General features: G+C 33.5%; 1 protein-coding gene across 3 annotated transcripts in view; it reads right to left on the bottom strand.

Moving 5' to 3' along the window:
• STXBP5 (syntaxin binding protein 5) overlaps positions 1-20,060 on the bottom strand; it is a 185,580-nt gene that overhangs the window by 8,450 nt on the left and 157,070 nt on the right. For all 3 annotated transcript variants that reach the window (XM_003311531.7, XM_016956444.4, XM_003311530.7), the window contains 3 exons: positions 18,294-18,663; positions 17,832-17,997; positions 8,164-8,275 (listed from right to left, as the gene is read on the bottom strand). In XM_003311531.7, coding sequence (XP_003311579.1) covers positions 8,164-8,275; positions 17,832-17,997; positions 18,294-18,663 — 648 coding nt within the window. The remainder of the gene's footprint in view (positions 1-8,163; positions 8,276-17,831; positions 17,998-18,293; positions 18,664-20,060) is intronic.

Genomic DNA, 20,060 nt, shown 5'->3' with positions numbered 1-20,060 from the left:
TGAATACATTGGTGATTTTTACTTTATTCGTAAGGATGTGAATCACCACCACTACTAATGAATACCAGAGCATCTCATCACTGCAAAAGAAGCTCCATGCCTGTTAGCAGTCACTTTCCATTCCCACTCTTTGCAGTTCTTGGCAATCACTAATCTACTCTCTGTTTCCATAAATTTGCCTATTCTGAGTATTTCATTTAAATGGATTCATACAATAGGTGGCCTTTTGTAGCTGGCTTCTTTCACTGAGAGTAATGTCAAAGGTTATTGATGTTGTAGCATGCATCAGTACTTCATCCCTTATTATGGATGAATAATGTATCATTTTATGGATAAGGTGTTATTTTGCTTATTCATTCATCAGCTGATGGACATCTGGGTTGTTTCCACTTTTTGGCTATTATGAATAAAGCTACTATGAACATTTATACAAATGTTTGGGTAAATGCATGTTTTCAATTTTCTTGGGTATATGCCTAGGCATAGAATAGCTGGGTGATGTGATAACTGTATGTTTAATTTTTTGAGGAACCATCAGTTTTCCAAAGAGGGTGCACCCATTTTACATTTCAACCAGTAATATATATGAGGGTTCCAATATCTCCACATCTTTGCCAACATTTGTTATTGTGAATCTTTTTGATGACATCCATCCTAGTAAGTGTGAAGTGGTATCACATTGTGGATTTGACTTGCATTTCCCTAATGACAAATGATGTTGAAGATCTTTTCATGCACTCATTTGTCATTTGCATATTTTCTTTGGATAAATATCTATTGAGGTTGATATGGTTTGGCTGTGTCCCCACCCAAATCTCATCTTGAATTGTAGCTCCCATAATCCTCAAGTGTCATGGAAAAGACCCAGTGGGAGGTAACTGAATCATGGGGGCAGGGTTTCCTGTGCTGTTCTCATGAGAGTAAGTCTCATAAGATCAGATCTGATGCTTTTATAAAGGGCAGTTCCCCTGCACATGCTCTCTTGCCTGCTGCCATGTAAGATGTGCTTTTGCTCCTCCTTGGCCTTCCGCCATGATTGTGAGGCCTCGCCAGCCATATGCAACTGTGAGTTCATTAAATGTCTTTTTCTTTATAAATTACCCAGTCTTGGGTATGTCTTTATTAGCAGCATGAGAATAGACTAATACACAGATCCACCTAAAAATCGGTCTATTTGTCTTCTATTATTGAGTTTTTAAGAGTTCTTAATATATTCTGGACACTAGACGTAATCTGATATCAGATATGTGATTTGCAAATATTTCATCCCATTCTTTGGATCATCTTTTCACTTTCTCATTAGTATTCTTTGAAGCACAATGTTTTAAATTTTGATAAATTCCAATCAATCTTTTTTTTTCCTTTGGTTGCTTGTGATTTAGGTGCCTAATCCAAGGTTACACAAATTTATACCTGTTTTCTTCTAAGAGTGTTACAGTTTTAGCTCTTATATTGAGGTCTTTGAGCCATTTTGAATTAATTTTTGTGTGTGGTGTGAAGCTGGGGCCCAATATCTTTTTTTTTTTGCAGATGAATATCTAGTTATTCCAACATCACTTATTGAAAAGACCATTCTTTGGCCACGTAATTTTCTTGGCGTCCTTGTAAAAAAAACCAATTGACCATAAATGTATAAGCTTATTTCTGGAGTCTCAACTGTATTTATGTATCTTTATGCCAGTACCACACTGTCTTGATGACTATAGCTTTGTAGTAAGTTTTGAAACTGAAATGTTTGAGTCCCTCCAGCTTTTTTCTTTTTCAATATTTGTGTGTGTGTGTGTGTGTGTGTACATGGCTATTTTGAATTCTTTGTATTTTCATTTGAATTTTAAGAACAGCTTACTGCTTTCTGAAAAAAAGTTGTTGTGATTTTGATACGAATTGTGTTAAATGTGTAGATCAATTTGTGGACACGGCCACTTAACAATGTTAAGTCTTCTAATCCATGAACATGAGATGTGGGTCCACTGACTTACATCTTAGTTTCTTAAAATGATATTTTGAAGTTTTTATTGTACATGTCTTATACTTCTTTGGTTAAATTATGTCTAAGTGGCTTATTTTTTGATACTGCTATAAATGAAACTGTTTTCTTAATTTCATTTTTGAATTATTCATTGCCTGTGTATAGAAATGCAATTCATTTTCTATATTGATCTTGTATCCTGAAACCTTGCTAAAACTGTTTATTAGCTATAATTAGTTTTGTGTGGATTCCTTAGGATTTTCTATAGATAAGATTACATCTGCAAATAGAGATAGTTTTACTTCTTCCATTCCAATTTGCATGCCTTTTACTTGCTTTTCTTGCCTAATTTCCCTGGCTAGAGCCTCCATTCCTATGTAAAATAGAAGTGGTAAGAGCTCTTTGAATATGCATATAAAATTTAGAATTAGCTATACATTTTTGGAAGGATTTTTATTAGAACTATATTAAGTGTATATGTGTATATATACATACAGACATCAGTTTTGAGAGAACTGGTATCTTTTATTGAAACTTCTATACCATGTTCATGGATTATACTCATCAATTTGTTTGAATCTTCTTTAACTTCTCTCAACAAATTTTTCTAATTTTCTACTTTCCCCATGGAGATTCTGAATATGTTCTCTTAAGATTTATTTCTAGATAGTGAATTAAAAGAAATACTATGGGTGATAGGCAGAGTAATGTCCCCCTTCCCCCATAGATGGCTACATTCTAATCCCTGGAACCTGTGAATATGTCACCTTATATAGGAAAAGGATCTTTGCAGATGTGACTAAGGACCCAGACATAGAGTTCATCCTGCATTATTTAGGTAAGCCTAACCTAATCACATGGGTCTTTAAAAGCAAAGAGTTTTTTTTTTTCCAGCTGTGGGCAGACAGAGATGTGGCTTCAGAAAAATAGAGAGATGCAAGGTTGTTGGCCTTGAATACTGACAATGGGACCAGAAACCAAGGAATGTGGTTGGCTTCTAGAAGCTAAAAAAGGCAAGGAAATGGATTCTCTCCTGAAACTTCCAACAAGAAACACAGCTATGGGAACACCCATAAGACCTGTGTTGATTTCTAACCTATGGAATTGTAAGGTAATAAATTTGGGTTCTTTTAAGCTAGTAATTTTGTGGTAATTTATTATAGCAGCAACAGAAAACTATACAAATAGTAATTTAAAGTTTTTCATTTTTTATTATTGTTAATATAAATTAAATTTTATTTTTGTATATGATTACATCTAGTGAGTTTGGTAACCTGTTATTTCTAACAATTTAGCTATAGATTCTTTTGGTTCTTCTAAATATGTCATCATATCAATCATTTGCAAATGACTGTTTTGTTTTCTGTTTCGTATTATAGTACTTCATTTTTTCTTCCCTTTCCACACCCTCTAGGGACTTGAAAAGAATGCTGAATGTATGTGTTAATAGTGGGCACTATGTGTGATTCCTAATTTCAAAGGAATAATTTTTAATATTATTTAATGTTCCTGCATTAAGAGTGACATTTGCAATTTAGTTTCTAGGAGTCTCTATCAGGAATGGATAAGAATTTTTTTTTTTTTTAAATGATAAATCAACTTTGAATTCCTGGTACAAACCAAACTTGGTCTTGGTATATTATCTTTATTACATATTATTTGCTACCTTAATATTTCATTTCAGATTTTCTATCTATAAATGATATTTGTCTTTGATTTTTCCTTTCTAATACTATTTTGGTTTTTGGTATCAAGGTTGTGTTAGCCACACAAAATGAGTTGATGAGTGTACCTATTGTTTCCTATCTTTTGGAAGAGTTTGTGTGAGAGTTGAATTATTTTTTCCCTAAATATTTGGAAGAAATATTAGTGAAGCCCAATTTGTACCAGAAGTTTACTTGTAGAAAAGTTTAAAATGATGGCTTCAATGTCTGATAGTTACAGTACTATTAGAATTTTTAGCTTTTTGTCAACTTTCATTGTTATAATTGGTAAAACAACTAAACTCCTTCAAAAATAAAGTTATAGATTACATTCTCTTATTTTTAACTTCAGTGTTATTCCTTTTTTTTCCATTCCTAATAGCATCTACTTGTGCATTTCTTTTTTCGTGCTTCGTTTCACAAGAGGTTTATCATTTTTATTAGACTCTTAGAGAATCAACTTTGGCTTTTGTTATACACTCAACAGTTGTGTCCCCCACCCTCTCCCCCCCAAGTCATATGTTGAAATCTAATCCTTCCCTAATGTAATGTCAGAAGTGGGGGCCTTTGGGAGGTAAAAAGGGTATTGTCCTCACATCAGTGGGATTACAGCCCTTAAAAAGAGGCCAGAGAGGTAGCTTGCTCTCTTTCCCCCAGGTGAGAATGCAGCCAGAAGGCTGTCTGTAAGCCAGGAATAGGGCCCCCAAACAACTCAATCCTGCTGGCACCTTGATCTCAAACTTCCAACCTCCAGAGCTGTAAGAAATAAGCTTCTGTTGTTTAAAAGCCACCCAGTCTATGGTATTTTGATATAGCAGCCTGAATTAAGACAGCTCTGTTAATTTTTCAATTGTATTTTACTATTTCATTAATACCTTAATCTTTTTTATTTGGTTTATTTTGCTGTTTTTCTAACTTTTTGAGATGAATGCTGAGTTCACTCATTTTCATGTTTTCTTTTTCAAATACTAATACATATTTAAGATTAAAATTTTCACTCTTAAGGATTACTTTAGTTGCATACCAATGGTCATAAATTCTTTGACACAAGGGTTATCCAAAGGTAAGTATATTTCTGTTTTCAAACATGAGGATTTAAACTTATCTTTGTTATTGATTACAAGCATAACTGCACTGTGATCAAATTGTATACACTAAAGTTATTTTAACTCTTTGAAATTTATTGACACAACTGCTTATTATCAAATCTATAATTAGAACTTATGATGATGATGGAGAAGCTGTCTCTTCTATTAGCTATGTCAATATTTGTTTTCATATATTTTGAAGTCAAAATAGTAGGTACATTCAAATAATGCCTTAATGTCTAATTTTTCTTATATTAATATAGTTATACCAGCTGATTCATTTGTGATCATGCTTTTCCATCTTTTTAAATTTCACCTTTTTGTGTCCTTATGTTTTATATATGTCCCCTATAAACAATGTACATTTCTGTTTAATTAATTAATTAATGTATTTTTAGAGACAGGGTCTTGCTCTGTCACTCAGGCTGGGATGACAGTAGTGTAATCATGGCTCATTATAGCCTCAAACTCCTGGGCTCAAGTGATGCTCCTGCCTCAGCTTCATGAGTAAGTGGGTCTACAGGTGCATACTACCACTAAATTTTTAAATTTTTTGTAGAGACAGGGTCTTGTTATATTGCCCAGGCTGGTCTCAAACTCCTGGTCTCCAGCAACCCTCCCGGCTAAGCTTTCCAAAGTGCTGGGATTACAGGTGTGAGACTCAACGCTGGCCTTTTCTTTTCAAATTCAGTCTAACCATTTTTGTCTTTTAGCTGAAACATTTATTCTGCCTACATTTATTACCATTATTTATATTAAAGCTAAATCTACCATGCTTTATGTACTATCTGTTTATCCCACCTGCTTTGTATTCTCTCTCTCTTTTTGCTTTGTTTCGGAATGACTGTGATTTATCTGCTATTCATCTGGAAGTTATGTTCTGTTTTTCTAAGTTTTACAGGTTATCCTATAAATTACATGTGTCCTTATCAATGTCAATGAATACTTTTTACAAGTTTCCCAAAAAATTCAAGAATCTCAGATCACCTTAAATCCACTTACTGTTTTTAAACTCCTTAATGTTATGACATATTTTGGGCTATGTTATTGTCTGTGTATGTGTGTACACACATGCCATACACCTTTATTTTGCAGTTCATAAAGATTATATTAATTATATTTATGCACATCACTTTCGTTCCAAATCACTGTGTGTCTCTGACATCCGATCCAAGATTATTTTCCTTCTATCTGATGTGTACCCTTTAGAATTCCCTTTAGTGTGATGGCAAGGTTTACTTATTTGTCTAAAAATGTCTCATTCTTAAAGAATTTCTGCGTATAGAATTATGGATTAAATATAATCAATATAATTTTCTGTCAATATACAGAAGATCATCTTACCATCTTTGGCTGTTGAGAAGTCATGTATCAGTCTCTATTTGTTAAAAAATATCTATAATTTTTCTCTAGCCACATTAAAGATTTTCTCTTTGTCTCTGGTGTACTATATTTTAATGAGATTAGTTAATTGAAAATTTTTAAAAACCTCATTGGAATTAATTAGGCTTCTCAAATTTGTGGATCACTGTATCAATTCTAAAAAGTTTTCTGACTTTCTTTATATATATATTTATATTTATATATAAGTATTCTTCTTTGCAGTCCTTCCTATTTCCTTCTTGGGAAGGTCTAAACTTATGTTAGATCTTCTCACAGCAACTTCTTTTTTTAATCCTCTCCTACATGTTTTATTTTGTTTGTTTCTTTGTGCTGCATTTTAGATGACTTCTCCTAACGTATGTTTAAGTTACATAATTCTTTCTTCACTTTTGTCTAATTTGTAGTTAAGCCTATCTATTGGGTTTTTAATTCTAGTTTTTGAGTATTTCAGGTCTAGAATTTCATTCTGGGTTTTTTCACATCTACTGCTATTGACTTTTACAGTTTTCAGTTACCTGATACAATGTTCAGGCATGATACTGAGCCTCTTGAACACTAAAATTATGAATAATTATTTTATAGTCTGTGTTTGATAATTCCAATATGTGAAGTATCTATCCTTCTGCCTTTTCTATTTTATTAATCATGCTGTTGATTCCTAATGTTCCTGGTTATCTATGAGTGGTTTCTGGTCATCTATGTTCCTGGTTATCTATGACTACATATTTGAAAAATTATTTGTAGAGATAATTTGAGGACTTGGAATACACTATATTCTTTCTGAGATCATTTTTTCCATTTGCTTCTGCCAGGAGCTAGGGACTCTAGCAGTCTGGAAAAATCTTAATTAACAATTAGCACTGAAGATTTTACAGGCCACCCAGATATTTGAAGCTGAGCTGAAAGGTGTGTGTGTGTGTGGTGGGGCGGAGGGGGGGAGGTGGGTAGTTTATTACCAGTTCACCCTTATTACTCTTAAATTATAGCCCTTTGGTGTCTTTGCAAATAGCAGGAGTTATTTTAGGGTCCCCACTCTTGCCAGGTTGGGGAGCCCGTCTTGCTAGCTCTAGCACAGCTTAGTACCTCAGCCTCATTAGCAAAATACTGCAGAGTCAAAGTGCCCCGAGTTGTCAGGCTCTCCGCTCTGGGCTTCTTTCCCCACAGATAGTTCTTGAAAACTTCTTACTATATGATTACTTCTTTGATGTCTTTAACAAATTTTAGAAATACGTTTTCTGAGTTTTATATAACGTTATAAATTTTCCTCAGTGAGAATTTTATCCCAAATTATCAGTCCCCACTGACTTGAACAGTCTTTATTTTTTAAACTGAACTAAAACTACAGACCAATCATTTGGGTAAGTTTTAAAAAAATTTCACTGAACTGCTACTTACTGCTATTTAATGTTACAGTTTTTCCATTAGTCAAACAAACATGAAACAATTCTAAATATTTTAGAAAAAAAGAAAAAAATCAAAGGATAGATACTAGCTGCCATTCATAAGAAAGGTCAAGCATTCACAGATTCATTAGTTCATTCAAGGACAAACTATTTACTTGTATCAACTACGTGGAAGGTACTAAATGAACCAGAAGGTTTATCTTATGATGAAGGTTAAATGAACTAGAATAGTTTTAGAGGTTTTGAAAGACAGATTAAATGTTACAGTAAAAACTCTTTCAAAGTTAAGGTTATCAGTTAAAGAAAATCATAGCATTAAAATAACATCACATTTAATGAAAATAAAGTAAGTACTTCCTACATAATTTACTTAAAGTTGTGAATACTACTTTTTAGTAATCAAAAGTTATTCTGATTTTGATATTTCCTTGAGTAAAGTATTTCCCTGATTTGGGATAGAATAACAGAAAATAATTTTATGTATTTTGTTAAAACATGGAAATAGTAATTGTGACAAAGAGAAAAAAAGTGAACATAATTTACAGGTATAAAAAATTTTTTGTATGGCTTGTTCCTGTTTTATAGATATATTATCCGAATCAAATAAATCAACTTACATAGTTCTTCTCTGTCAAGAGATTGTGCACCACCTCCAAATAAGCCTTTAAAGAATCCCCTGTTTGGTGCTTCAGGTGTTTCTACAGGAGTGAAGAGTTCACCCAACATTTCCTTTAAAATCAAAACAAATTGTCACTGTTGAAATTTCAGGGAAACTAAACTATAATGAACAAAAGTATCACTGTAAACTCCTTAACTTAAGCTCAGAACATTACCTGTAGAGATTCACAATTAATGAGCACATGTCCTACGATCAGATACAGAACATGCTGATTTATTCAAACAGTAAGTTTCTAAAACTAAAATATGACTTATTTGCTGCTTGCCCCTTTGTTTGCATTTTAGGCAAACAGTATTTTTGCTTAAGAGTGTCAGGAGATTCTAATCTTTAAGACAATATTTTCATATAACTCGTATCAATTGATAATAGGATTAATAATTACATTAGAAAGAAGTTTTTTTTTTTTTTTTTTTTTTTTTTGAGACAGTCTCACTCTGTCACCCAGGTTGGAGTGCAGTGATGCGATCTTGGCTCACTTGCAGCTTCTGCCTCTGGGGTTCAAGTGATTCTTGTGTCTCAGCCACTGAGTAGCTGGGATTACAGGCACACGCCACCATGCCTGGGTAATTATTGTATTTTGTAGAGACAGGTTTTGCGCCATGTTGGCCAGGCTGATCTTGAACTCCTGGCCTCAAGTGATCCACCCACCTCGGCCTCCCAAAGTGCTGTACAGGCGTGAGCCACCATGCCCGGCCAGAAAGAAGAAAACTTTTTAACAGCAAGTATAAAAGTCCAGTGTAATAATGCTGATATGTAGTTTTGGAATTATAACTTTTAGCTGAGTCAGAAAATTTATAATTTAGACACCAACTTCTTTTCTCATAAACACATGCTAGGAAGAGAATTATGCCAACATACACCTGGAATTTCAGAAATCTGGCAGAGAGATGGGAACTCTTCCCTTGTACATCATCAGATTTTTCTGAAATTACTGTCAATATTTTTTAGAGTGCAGAAATGGTAAAAGGAGAAAAGACTGCTGACATGTTACTGGTTTTGTTGACAATACAAAAAGAGGAAAGAAGAGTTTTTCTAAGACAAGGATGGTAGTGACTGGGCATGGTGGCTCACACCTGTAATCCCAGCACTTTGGGAGGCCGAGGTGGGAGGATCATGAGGTCAGGTGTTCGAGACCAGCCTGACCAACATGGTGAAACCCTGTCTCTACTAAAAATACAAAAATTAGCAGGGCGTGGTGGCCTGCGCCTGTAATCCCAGCTACTTAGGAGGCTGAGGCAGGAGAATCGCTTGAATCCGGGAGGCGGAAGTTGCAGTGGGCAGAGATTGCATCACTGCACTCCAGCCTGGGTGAAAGAATCTGTCTCAAAAAAAAAAAAAAAAAGAAGAAAAGAAAAGGACGGTAGTAACATTTATATAGGAGTTCTGCTATACTCTGGTATTACTACATCATTATAGTTGGAATAAAAGTATGTATTTTTCAGGGTTTCTTCCTTGGGGCTGGGCTAAGAAGGCTGGTAAAGGATGTTCAGGTTTTCTTTTAGACATATCCATATTAACATTATCCCTCCACCCAGATTGCAAATGGGAGGAAATAACTATTAACATTACACAACAGTTTTATTTATAAGACTGAAGTGGACTGAACCTCTTACGTTTTTATTTTCTTTCCTCTGGATTTCTATAAAGTGTAGTAAACCTGGAATAAAACACTTTCTGAATTCAATAAATCAAACTTGTTAAAACCCACTATAGAATATACTGATGTCTATTATTATATTGAATTTATATTAAACTCTATAACAAAGGCAATTTTAGGCATATTTTAAATCTTTTAAAAACAGTATTTCACAGATCCTAATTTAAACTATATGTATTAAATTGTTACAACGTAAAAAAAAATCAATAACAGCAACACAGCTATCATTTGGGTGTCTCATGCTAAATCAAAAGAAGAATATGACATACCAACAGCGATAGTTTAAAGGTATGCTTTTTAAAAAATTTTATCTCATTTTTAGAATTACAATTTGCATTTCTTATTTGGTGTTTAATGAGCTTACAATTTTACAAGGGCAAAGTAAGAAATATAAAAACACCAGATTAAACTCATTATATTCTCTGTAGTAGAATGAGTATAAACTTTGGAACCAGATGGACCTGGATTTGATTCTCAATTTCTGCCTTTTACTAGCAGGAGACAGTCAAATTAGTCTGTCAAAGAAATGGCTTCTTCAACTTTAAAAGGGGGAGATAATGATAACTGCCTCTCAGGAACATTACTAGGATTAAAGATAATGAGCATATAAAGTGCCAGGAGTAGACATCAATAGTGTATGTACAGAAGTAGAAAAATCTATCACATAGAGATGAAACCAATTAGAAAATACACAAGTCATTTATCTACAGGTTAACATTATGAACAGACATCTTTAAAGGGAGTTGAAAACTCAATGTTTCTTAGAGTCTAGATTACCTGCAGTCTTAATATAAAGGTTTTGGGAAAATACATAAAATAATATATATAGGTATTTTTTCACTTCTATTTAAATAAGGATTTTGATTATAAGTAAATCTACTATTTAGAATGATTCATGTTAATGCTAGTGTATGTTGGTGAAACCTAAAACAGATTTGTAATTTCTGTGATCTTGCTACATCTATTCATAGTAGACGGTATTTCTGAAACAAGACATTGGACTTAATTACTCTTCTAAAATATAAATATTCAGAAATAAATATACTTGTCTGATTTTAGACTCTTGCATATCATTTGTCTTGCATGTGAGCTAACAAGGTTAAAATGGTAAAATTTAGGACTAATTTCATGAATGGGTCAATGTATGGGCTTTGGTTATCCATACATTAGATGCCACTACAAAGTCCTTTACAGTGCATCAAATAATCACTGATTTTAATCATTTTAAGAAAACTTTATATTGTAAGAGTATTGAGTCTGAAAAAATAAATATCTCCAGGATAAACACACAGCAATAAACTTCATACTGAATACACAATATATATAAGAAGCTAAACAGTTCAACTGTCATCAGTTGTTTACAGTGATTACTTGGGGTTTTGTTTATAAATTATAATCCTGAGGTGCTTACCAAAGTTACTTACTTAGTTGTTTTAAACTGAATTAATTGGTATGTTCCACCTCTACGATTATAGCAAATTTTGGTTAGGGTTCACAAATGAATATAAATAGTCCATTTGAAAAAAACAGTTTATTATAAATTATCTTTGTGTTTTTCACTATGGTACAGTTAAGAATAATACTGTAAAAAGAAACTTAAGTATTTCAATCTATAAACATACCATTGACTAATTGCCTGTCAATGACAATTAAAAGTCCTGAATCCATTAATCTTTTACACAGCTTTACTGAAGTATAATTGACATACAAAAACTGGCATATATTCGAGGTGTACAATTTGGTGAATTTCGACATATGCATATATGCATGAAACCATCACCACAATCAACACTGTGAATATATCCATCACTCTCAAGTGTCCTTCTGCTCCTTTGTACGACCTTCTCTCATTCCTTAACAACCCCATATCCAAGTTATTGCTGATCTGCTCTTTCACTATAATTTGTATTTTCTTGAGTTTTTATATAAATAGAACAACATGTACTCTTTTTCTTGGCTCCTTTCATTAAGCATAATTATTCTGAGATTCACTGATGTTGCTGATTGCATCGTTTACTCCTTTGTATTGCTGACTAGAATTCTACTGTATGATAAACTGCAATTTGTTTTTCCACTCATCTGTTGAGGACATCTGGGTGGTTTCCAGTTTTTGGCCATTACAAATAAAGCGGCTATGAATACAAATTTCCTTTTCTTTTAATTAAAAAAAAAATGAGTAAAGTGGCTGGGTCTTTGGTTCATGAATGTTAACTTTTTAGAAAACTCCAGAACTGTTTTCCAAAGTGGTTATAGTTTTTTACATTCCCATCAGCACTGTATGGAGTTGTAGTTCATCTATATCCTTGCCAAAACTTGGCATGGTATTCTTTTTAATTTCAACCACTCTCAAAGGTGTTTAATGGTATCTCACTGTGGTTTTAATTTGCAGTTCTCTAATGATAAATAATGTTGAGAATCTTTTCATGGTGAGCTTTCCTTTTGAATATTTTGTCTATGTTTTTATTGGGTTGTTTCTCTTCCTTCTGGTGAGTTTTAAGGGTCATTCATATATTCTAGAGACAAGTCCTTTATTGGATATATGTTTTGCCCAGATTTTCTTCCCATCTATAAATTGTCTTTTCATTTTAAAAAGTGTCTTTTGAAGAGTAGAAATTTTAAGTTTTGTTGAAGTTATCAATTTGTTCTTTAATGGATGTTGCTTTTGGTGTCATGGCTAATAAATCTTTTCCCAAAATAAGGTAACAGATGTTTTCTTAAGTTTCTTTCTAGAAATTTTGTAGTTCTGGGGTTTCCATGTAGGTCCGTAATACATTTTGAATAAATTTTGGTATATGGTGTGAAGCGTGGATCAAAGCTGATTTTTTTTGCATTTTAATATCCAATAGTTCCAGCACTACTTGTTGAAAAGGCAATCCTTTCTCCATTGCATTGCCTTGTGCCTTCCTTAAAAAAATCAGTTGTCCATGTATGTGTTTATTTCTGGATATTCTATTCTGATCCATTCATCTCGATGCCAAAAATACAATTCTCTACTGATTACTGCAGCTTTATAATAATCTTGAAATAAAGTAGTGTTAGCCCTTCCATTTTTTTCAGAGCTGTTTTGTGTATTTTAGTTCTCTTGTATTTACGTATGAATTTTAGGATAAATTTGTCAATTCCTACAAAATTTTCTAAAAAATTTTTAAAATTTTTAAAATTTTTAAGACTTTAAAATTTTTTTATTTTTTATAGTTTTTCAGTGTAGAGATCTTTCATTTTCTGTTAGATTTATCCCAAAGTATTTCATATTTTTGTTGCTATTATAGATGGTATGGTTTTTAAAATATCAATTTCCAAATGTTCATTGCTAATATGTAGAAATAAAAATATTTTTGTATATTTATCTCATATCCCACATCTTTGCCAAACACACTGATTAATTCTAGTATCCTTTATGGTAGATTTTATTAGATTTCCTATAATGATGATCATGTCATTGTGAATAAAGACAGCCGCTTTCCTTTTCTTTTCCTTGCCTGAGTGCACTGGTTAGAACCTTAACTACAACACTGAATGTAAGTGGTGAGAGTGAACATTCTTCTGTAATTGCTGATTTCAGGGAGAAAGAATTAAGTATTTCATCACTAAATATTATTTGAGATGTGGGTTTTTCTTACATGTCCTTTAAGTTTTCTTCTGTTCCTTGTTTGTAGAGATTTTTAAAAATCAGGAATATTTGTTAGATTTTGTCAACTGCTTCTTTTTAAGCTTTTTAATAAGATGGATCACACTGACTGATTTTCAAATGTTAGGTCAATCCTACTTTCCTGGGATTAGGTCTCACTTGGTCATAATGTATTATCCCTTTGATATATTGCTGAATTCAATTTGCAAAATTTTTTTTTTTTTTTTTACAAATTTTGCTTTTATATTTATGAGAGATATTGGTTTATAGGTAGTTTTCATTTCTTATAATAACTTGGTCTAATTTTGGTATCAGGTTAATGCTTCCTTTATAGAATAAGCTGGGAAGCAATCCTAATTCAGTTTTTGGAAAAGTTTGTGAACTGGTGTTATTTCTTCCTGAAATGTTGATAGAGCTCATCATTGAAGCCATCTAGGCCTGGAAGTTTCTTGGTCCAAGGTTCCTAACCTCTACTTCAATTTCTTTAATAGACACAGGACTATTTCGGTTATCTATTTTTTTTTCAGTGAGGCTTGGTAATTTGTCTTTAAAGAAATTTGTCCATTTTATCTAACGTTTTGAATATTTTTGGCATAAACTTGTTCATAATATTCCCTTTTTATCCATTTCATATCTACAGAATATATAGTAATGAGACTTCTCTTATTACTGATATTAATAATTTGTAACTTCTTTCTTCATATGGCTTGAGATTAATTTTATTAGTTTTGGTTTCATTGATGTTTTTCTATTGTTTCTTTGTTTTCCACTTGGATGTTTATTATTTTTTTTCTTGTGTTTACTTTGGGTTTAATTTGCTTTACTCAGTTTTCGTTTTTTTGTTTTCTGAGACAGAGTCTCGCTTTGTCACCCAGGCTGGAGTGTAGTGGCGCGATCTCAGCTCACTGCAAGCTCCGCCTCCCGGGTTCAAGCGATTCTCCTGCCTGAGCCTCCCGAGTAGCTGGGAGTACAGGCGCCCACCACCAGGCCCGGCTAATTTTTTGTATTTTTAGTTGAGACGGGGTTTCACTGTGTTAGCCAGGATGGTCTCGATGTCCTGACCTTGTGATCCACCCGCCTCGGCCTCCCAAAGTGCTGGGATTACAGGCGTGAGCCACCACGCCCGGCCTTTTCTCAGTTCTTTAAAGTGAAAGTTGACATCATTGCATTGAGACCTCCTTCTTTCCTAATATAGGTGTTTTAGTGCTATAAGTTTGCCAAGTTCAAACACTGTTATTTTTTTCTGTTGCTACGCTTTCAAGTACACTATCTTTTCTTCTGTAATGTCAAATCTGCTGTTAATGCCATTTAGCATATTTTTCACCTCAAACACTATAGTTTCTCATCTTTAGAAGTTTGATTTTATTTTTGTATCTTTCATGTTTCTAACTTTTTGAACATATGGAACGCAGTTGTTATTGTTTTAATATCCTTTTGTGTGCCAATTCTGGTATGTATGTCAGTTCTGGTTTGGTTTCTGCTAATTGTTCTCCTCATGATGGCTCATGTTTTTCTGTCTCTTTGCATGCCTGGTAACTGACTGGACACCAGACATCGCAATTTTTACCTCATTGGGTGCTAAATAGTTTTTATTTCCTTTAAGTTTTCTTGAATTTCATTCTGACAGAAAACATTTTCATCCTTTTGATTCTTGCTTTTGCGATTTGTTAGGCATATCTGTAGTAGTGGCTGATAACGGACCATCCAAGGATATCAGGTCCTAATCTCTGGACCAACAAATATTACCTGGCAAGGAAAAGGAGTCTATGCAGATGTGATTAAGTATCTTGCTCTGGGGAAATTATTCTGGACTATTGAATGGGTTATAATCCAATTACAAGTGTCTTTTTAACAGAGAGAGGTAGATTTGACACCCAGAAGAGGAGGTAATGCAGCCATAAAGGCAGAGATTCCAGTGATGTGGCCCAATGTCAAGGAATACCAGCAGCTCCTAGAAACTAAGGGGCAATAAGTAATTATCTTTTAGAGCCTCTGGAGGGAGCAAGACCCTGCTAGCACATTGATTTTGCCTCAGTAAAACTGATTGTGGACTTCTGGCTTCTACAAGTATGAGCAAGTAATTTTCTACTGGTTTTAGCCACCAAGTTTGTGGCCTCAGGAAACTAATATCCACACAAATTATGGGTTTCTCCAGTCTGGTTGTTGGGATCAAGCACTGTTCCTGGAATGGTTTCTACAAATCCTCTATTCCTTTCAGATGGTTCTTTTTCTGCTCTGAAAGCTTAGTCAAGTGTACGTGCTGAATAGCACGTATGGTATACTCAGGGGGACTCTGCACATCTCCAGGGTTCTTTCTCTTTGTAGCTCTTTTCTCTCGAATTTAACTGGTGTCCCCAAACTCTTGTTCCTGCCTCTTCAACTTGGGAAGTCTGCCAGGCTTTAACTTAGTACCTTCGCCTTGTGCCATGTCCTGAACACTCTATTAAGGCATTGAAGCTGGGACACCTTCTTTGATTCCTATCTGTCAGAAATTACTTTCCTTCATGGCCAGATGTCCAGTAATTTGAAAACCATTGTTTCATGAGTTCTGTCTGCTTTGTTTTAGGTTGTTTCAGGAAGGAGGGTTAATCTGGTTCCTATTATTCCATCTTGACTGGAAACTCCATAAATATTTGTAGGCATCTTCTTTATTTTGGGCTAAAGTTGAAGGAATGCACAATGTAAAAGGGTACTCAGGGAACCAAGGTATAGTGTTTATCAAGTTCATCATAGTCTTCAACAGATTTTTACCAAGGCATTATTTCTGGGTACTAAAAATACAAAGGTAAATAACATGTCAATATTGCCCAAAGAAAACATTTTATCACAAGTTCCTTTAAGATAGTCCATTTTTTGTTTATCTCTGTATGATGAAGGCACATAGCAGATAGTTTAAAATATAGTTTACTACTAAAAGACTATTTCATTTAAACATAAATGAGTAAACTATGGCTGCTATTAACTTAAGAATAATTAAAGAAAACACCAACTAAAGGATAGAATAAATTGATCCCAGAAAAGTGATGAAGTTTAGATTTTCAACTAGTTGAATTAAGACCACATTTCATATGGAAATGAATTAATATTCAATTGTCTATATTATTTCTTAACATAACATTTTGCTAGTGAAAGGAAATGCTAAAAGGAAAATTTTAAGGTTTATCCTTCCAATAGAAAACAAAATTTTACTTCAGAAACTTAGGAATCTTTGAAAAATAACTTTCACCCAAACATAAATGGGAATTTAAATCTAATGTCAGATATGTAATTTTGTTTTACTCTCAAAGTTTACAATACTACTCAGGACTAGGTTTCCAGTATAGTATAGCTTACTGAAATAATAACACAATGAGGACAACAACATCTGACATTTATTAAGCACCCTCTGTACCAGGGGCACTATGCTAAGCACATTACATGCACTGTCTCCTTTAATCCATATCATATCCTTTGAGATACCACTTCTATGCTAATTTTAAAGATGATGCTTAGAGTCATTGAGTAACTTGTCTATGATTACATAATTGTATAGTTAGCAAGATGGACTTGAATTCAGCCTTCTTGACTCTAAAGCTCATGTTCTAAAAATAATAAGCCAGAAATTCAAATTTGCAAATGTGTAAAATAGGGCTAAATAATTGCAAAAACTTTCATTATAAAGTTCCTCTAGATAGTACTTTCCTCTAAATATAAAATATCAATCAATATTTTAGCTCAACATTTCCAGAGCACTTTTACTTTGGAAGGTAAAGCTAAACTGATCATTTCGAATATACACAGAAGCACATACAGCACTCAAATACTTAAAAAAGGACACATTTCTGTATATAAAGAATTTGTATATAGTCTCTCAAAAACAGATCAACCAAAATACTAGAGGAAAACTACCAAATAACATTTTTTTCTTCTGTGTAAATATCCTTGTGAATAGGAGTTGAGATTACAAAATTTGCCCCAAAATAGACTCATTTATTTTCACATTAACACACTTCTTTAAAAAGGACTGTGTGTGTGTATAATAGATATTTATTCTATGTAGAGAGTAGGTATAAAATGTATGCAACAGTTCATATTTCTCTGCCATCACTGGAAAGACCGATATGGATTAGTAAGATGAAGTTGCTTATAGCAGATGTCTGAAGAAGATACTTTTAATCATGGGAGTCTCAAAGCATGTGCTCTGAAAGTCTAATTCAACAGTCTGGATTTTCCCAAGCAGGCTCACTTGTATAGTTCCATGAGAATAAGGGGCAGACAGTATACGGGCCCTCAGAGAATACTTTACCTCTGAAGAAATTACAGTAATATTTTTATTAATTACCTGAAGATTTTCACAGGTCTCTTGACTATAAGTAAGTCTCTGGATTTCTGTAGGTGAAACAAGGTATAATGCTTGTCCATTGTTGGTAAAGCAGAACGTTCTGGCTATCCGCATATTGGTCAGGGGCAAGTAATACACATCCAACAGAGGTCTTAAACTTGGCAAACTTGAGAAAAAAATTAAAAACTTGTTAATAATAAGGTAGGTTTTAGTCTTGAACACACTATCATTGTTAAAAATGGCAGAGACCTTATAAATCTTATGACTTAGTTTGTATACTTGAGTGGGAGATAAAAAATGGTTTATGCTCCTCATATACTTGTTCACTATTAACAGAATAAAAATAAATTCTCAGAGTATAAGACTATACACACACAAAAAGCATTTCTTTTAAACAATTCTGTAGTATAGTTTGAGGGAGGAAATGCTGTATCTGTGTTTTAAAACATATCTAACTCTTACCTAAAAGTCATAATATGTCCATTGGCACAGAAACAGGCAAGGCAGATACTGTTACTCAATGCTACAATATCTCCACGAAGCACAAACGAGGTCTCTGTAATATTTTGCTTATAAGCACAGTTCTGGGTTGGCAGTGAGATTACTTTTGCTTGCTTTTCAGAACATATCACTGCATACTGGTTTTCACTAATTTCCTGAGAAGAGGAGGGGGATACTGAGACAGGCCGCCGTTTTTTCAATTTCTCCTTTTCGTCTTTTTCTTCAGGAACATTGTGCTCTCTCCAGGGTTCATACGCAGGTGGTATTAAGCAGCCTGTGGTATCCAGAAATGCCATTCTCAAGATTGCACCTTTTAACCTCAATATAGTACCTAAAATATAGAAGTCTAGTAAATAACTGAAATATTTTAATCAACAGAGTAAACACATTTATTCTAACTTTGACATACAGTAGATACTTAAATATATGCTGAACGCATATTGAACTGAACACTGGCTCATTGACAGGATTCAGACTTTAAGCATGGTATTTATGAGTCTGGAAAAAGATGTCAACTTACATGCTCCAAATAGATAAATGCCACTAATGATCACTCACAATTTAATTACGTATGATAAATTTGGCAAACACGTATCTGATCTTTAAATGAATAAACAAACGACATGCTGGAGTATCTGGAACTGTTTTCTGTTATATCCAGTAAGTGCACTACCAGTCAGCAGGAGAGCAAGTGGACAGCACCTGGAGCGGTCAGTGTGGGGCCACATGTGGCTGCAGAGCACTGGGAATGCGCCTTGTCCAAAGTGTGTGAACAACTGCAGTGCATGGTGAGACTCAAGCACATGCCCCATCTGAAGACTTTAGCACTCCAAAAAGTTCAATGTAAAATGCCTCAATCACTTTTAATAATTACATGCCAAAATGATAATATTTGGGACACAGTGGACTAAATAAAATGTTAGTAAAATTAATTTCACCTGTTTTTTACTTTTTTAATGTGACTGCTAGAACATTTAAAATTATTTATGTGGCTTTGCATTGCATCTCTAATAGACAGTAGTGATCTAGATGGCCAATGAAAAAAAATTCACACATTTCCAACCATTACCTCTAAAATCAAAATTCCTCTTAAATGATTTACAACAACTGTCAAATATACTTAAGGCATTATTTTGGTCAGTTTATCATCTTAATGTAGGGGTTACATTTTTTTACTTGCTTCAGTTAATGGTACCCTTTCCCCCTATATCCTTGATAATGTACAAATATGCTTTATGCTCACTTCTGAGTAAACTAAGTGATAACATTAATAGAATGGAAGGGAGGGTAGATAACTGAGTTAGCATTCAGTTCTTAAAGATTTTTCATATTTTGTTTTAAATTTATATAAGGTTTTATAGCTTACAGTATTTTTTCCACATATTATTTTCTTTTATTTCTAAGAAAAAGAGTTCCTGATGTTTTCTCAAAACATTTTAGAAGGAAAAATATTCTTTCCTTTCCTCTTTGCATTTATGTTTTATCAATAGTAAGGTTGCAGAATACAATAGAGCACATATTTCAATTTGAATTTCAGATAAACAATGAATACTTTTTAGTATAAGTATGTCCCAAATGCTACATATCTGTCCAATGCGACACACTTATATTAAAGTATTTGTTATATCAATTAAAATTTGACTGGGCATCCTATATTTTTATTTACTAAATCTAGTAACCCTACTCTACATCCAAGTTTGGTGAGCAGATAATTTCACTATTTTAAGC

This window comes from Pan troglodytes, chromosome 5 (assembly GCF_028858775.2).
Source record: "Pan troglodytes isolate AG18354 chromosome 5, NHGRI_mPanTro3-v2.0_pri, whole genome shotgun sequence".
Taxonomy (NCBI): domain Eukaryota; kingdom Metazoa; phylum Chordata; class Mammalia; order Primates; family Hominidae; genus Pan; species Pan troglodytes.
The sequence above is the reverse complement of the archived record's forward strand: the minus strand, read 5'-3'. Positions and strand labels throughout refer to the sequence as shown.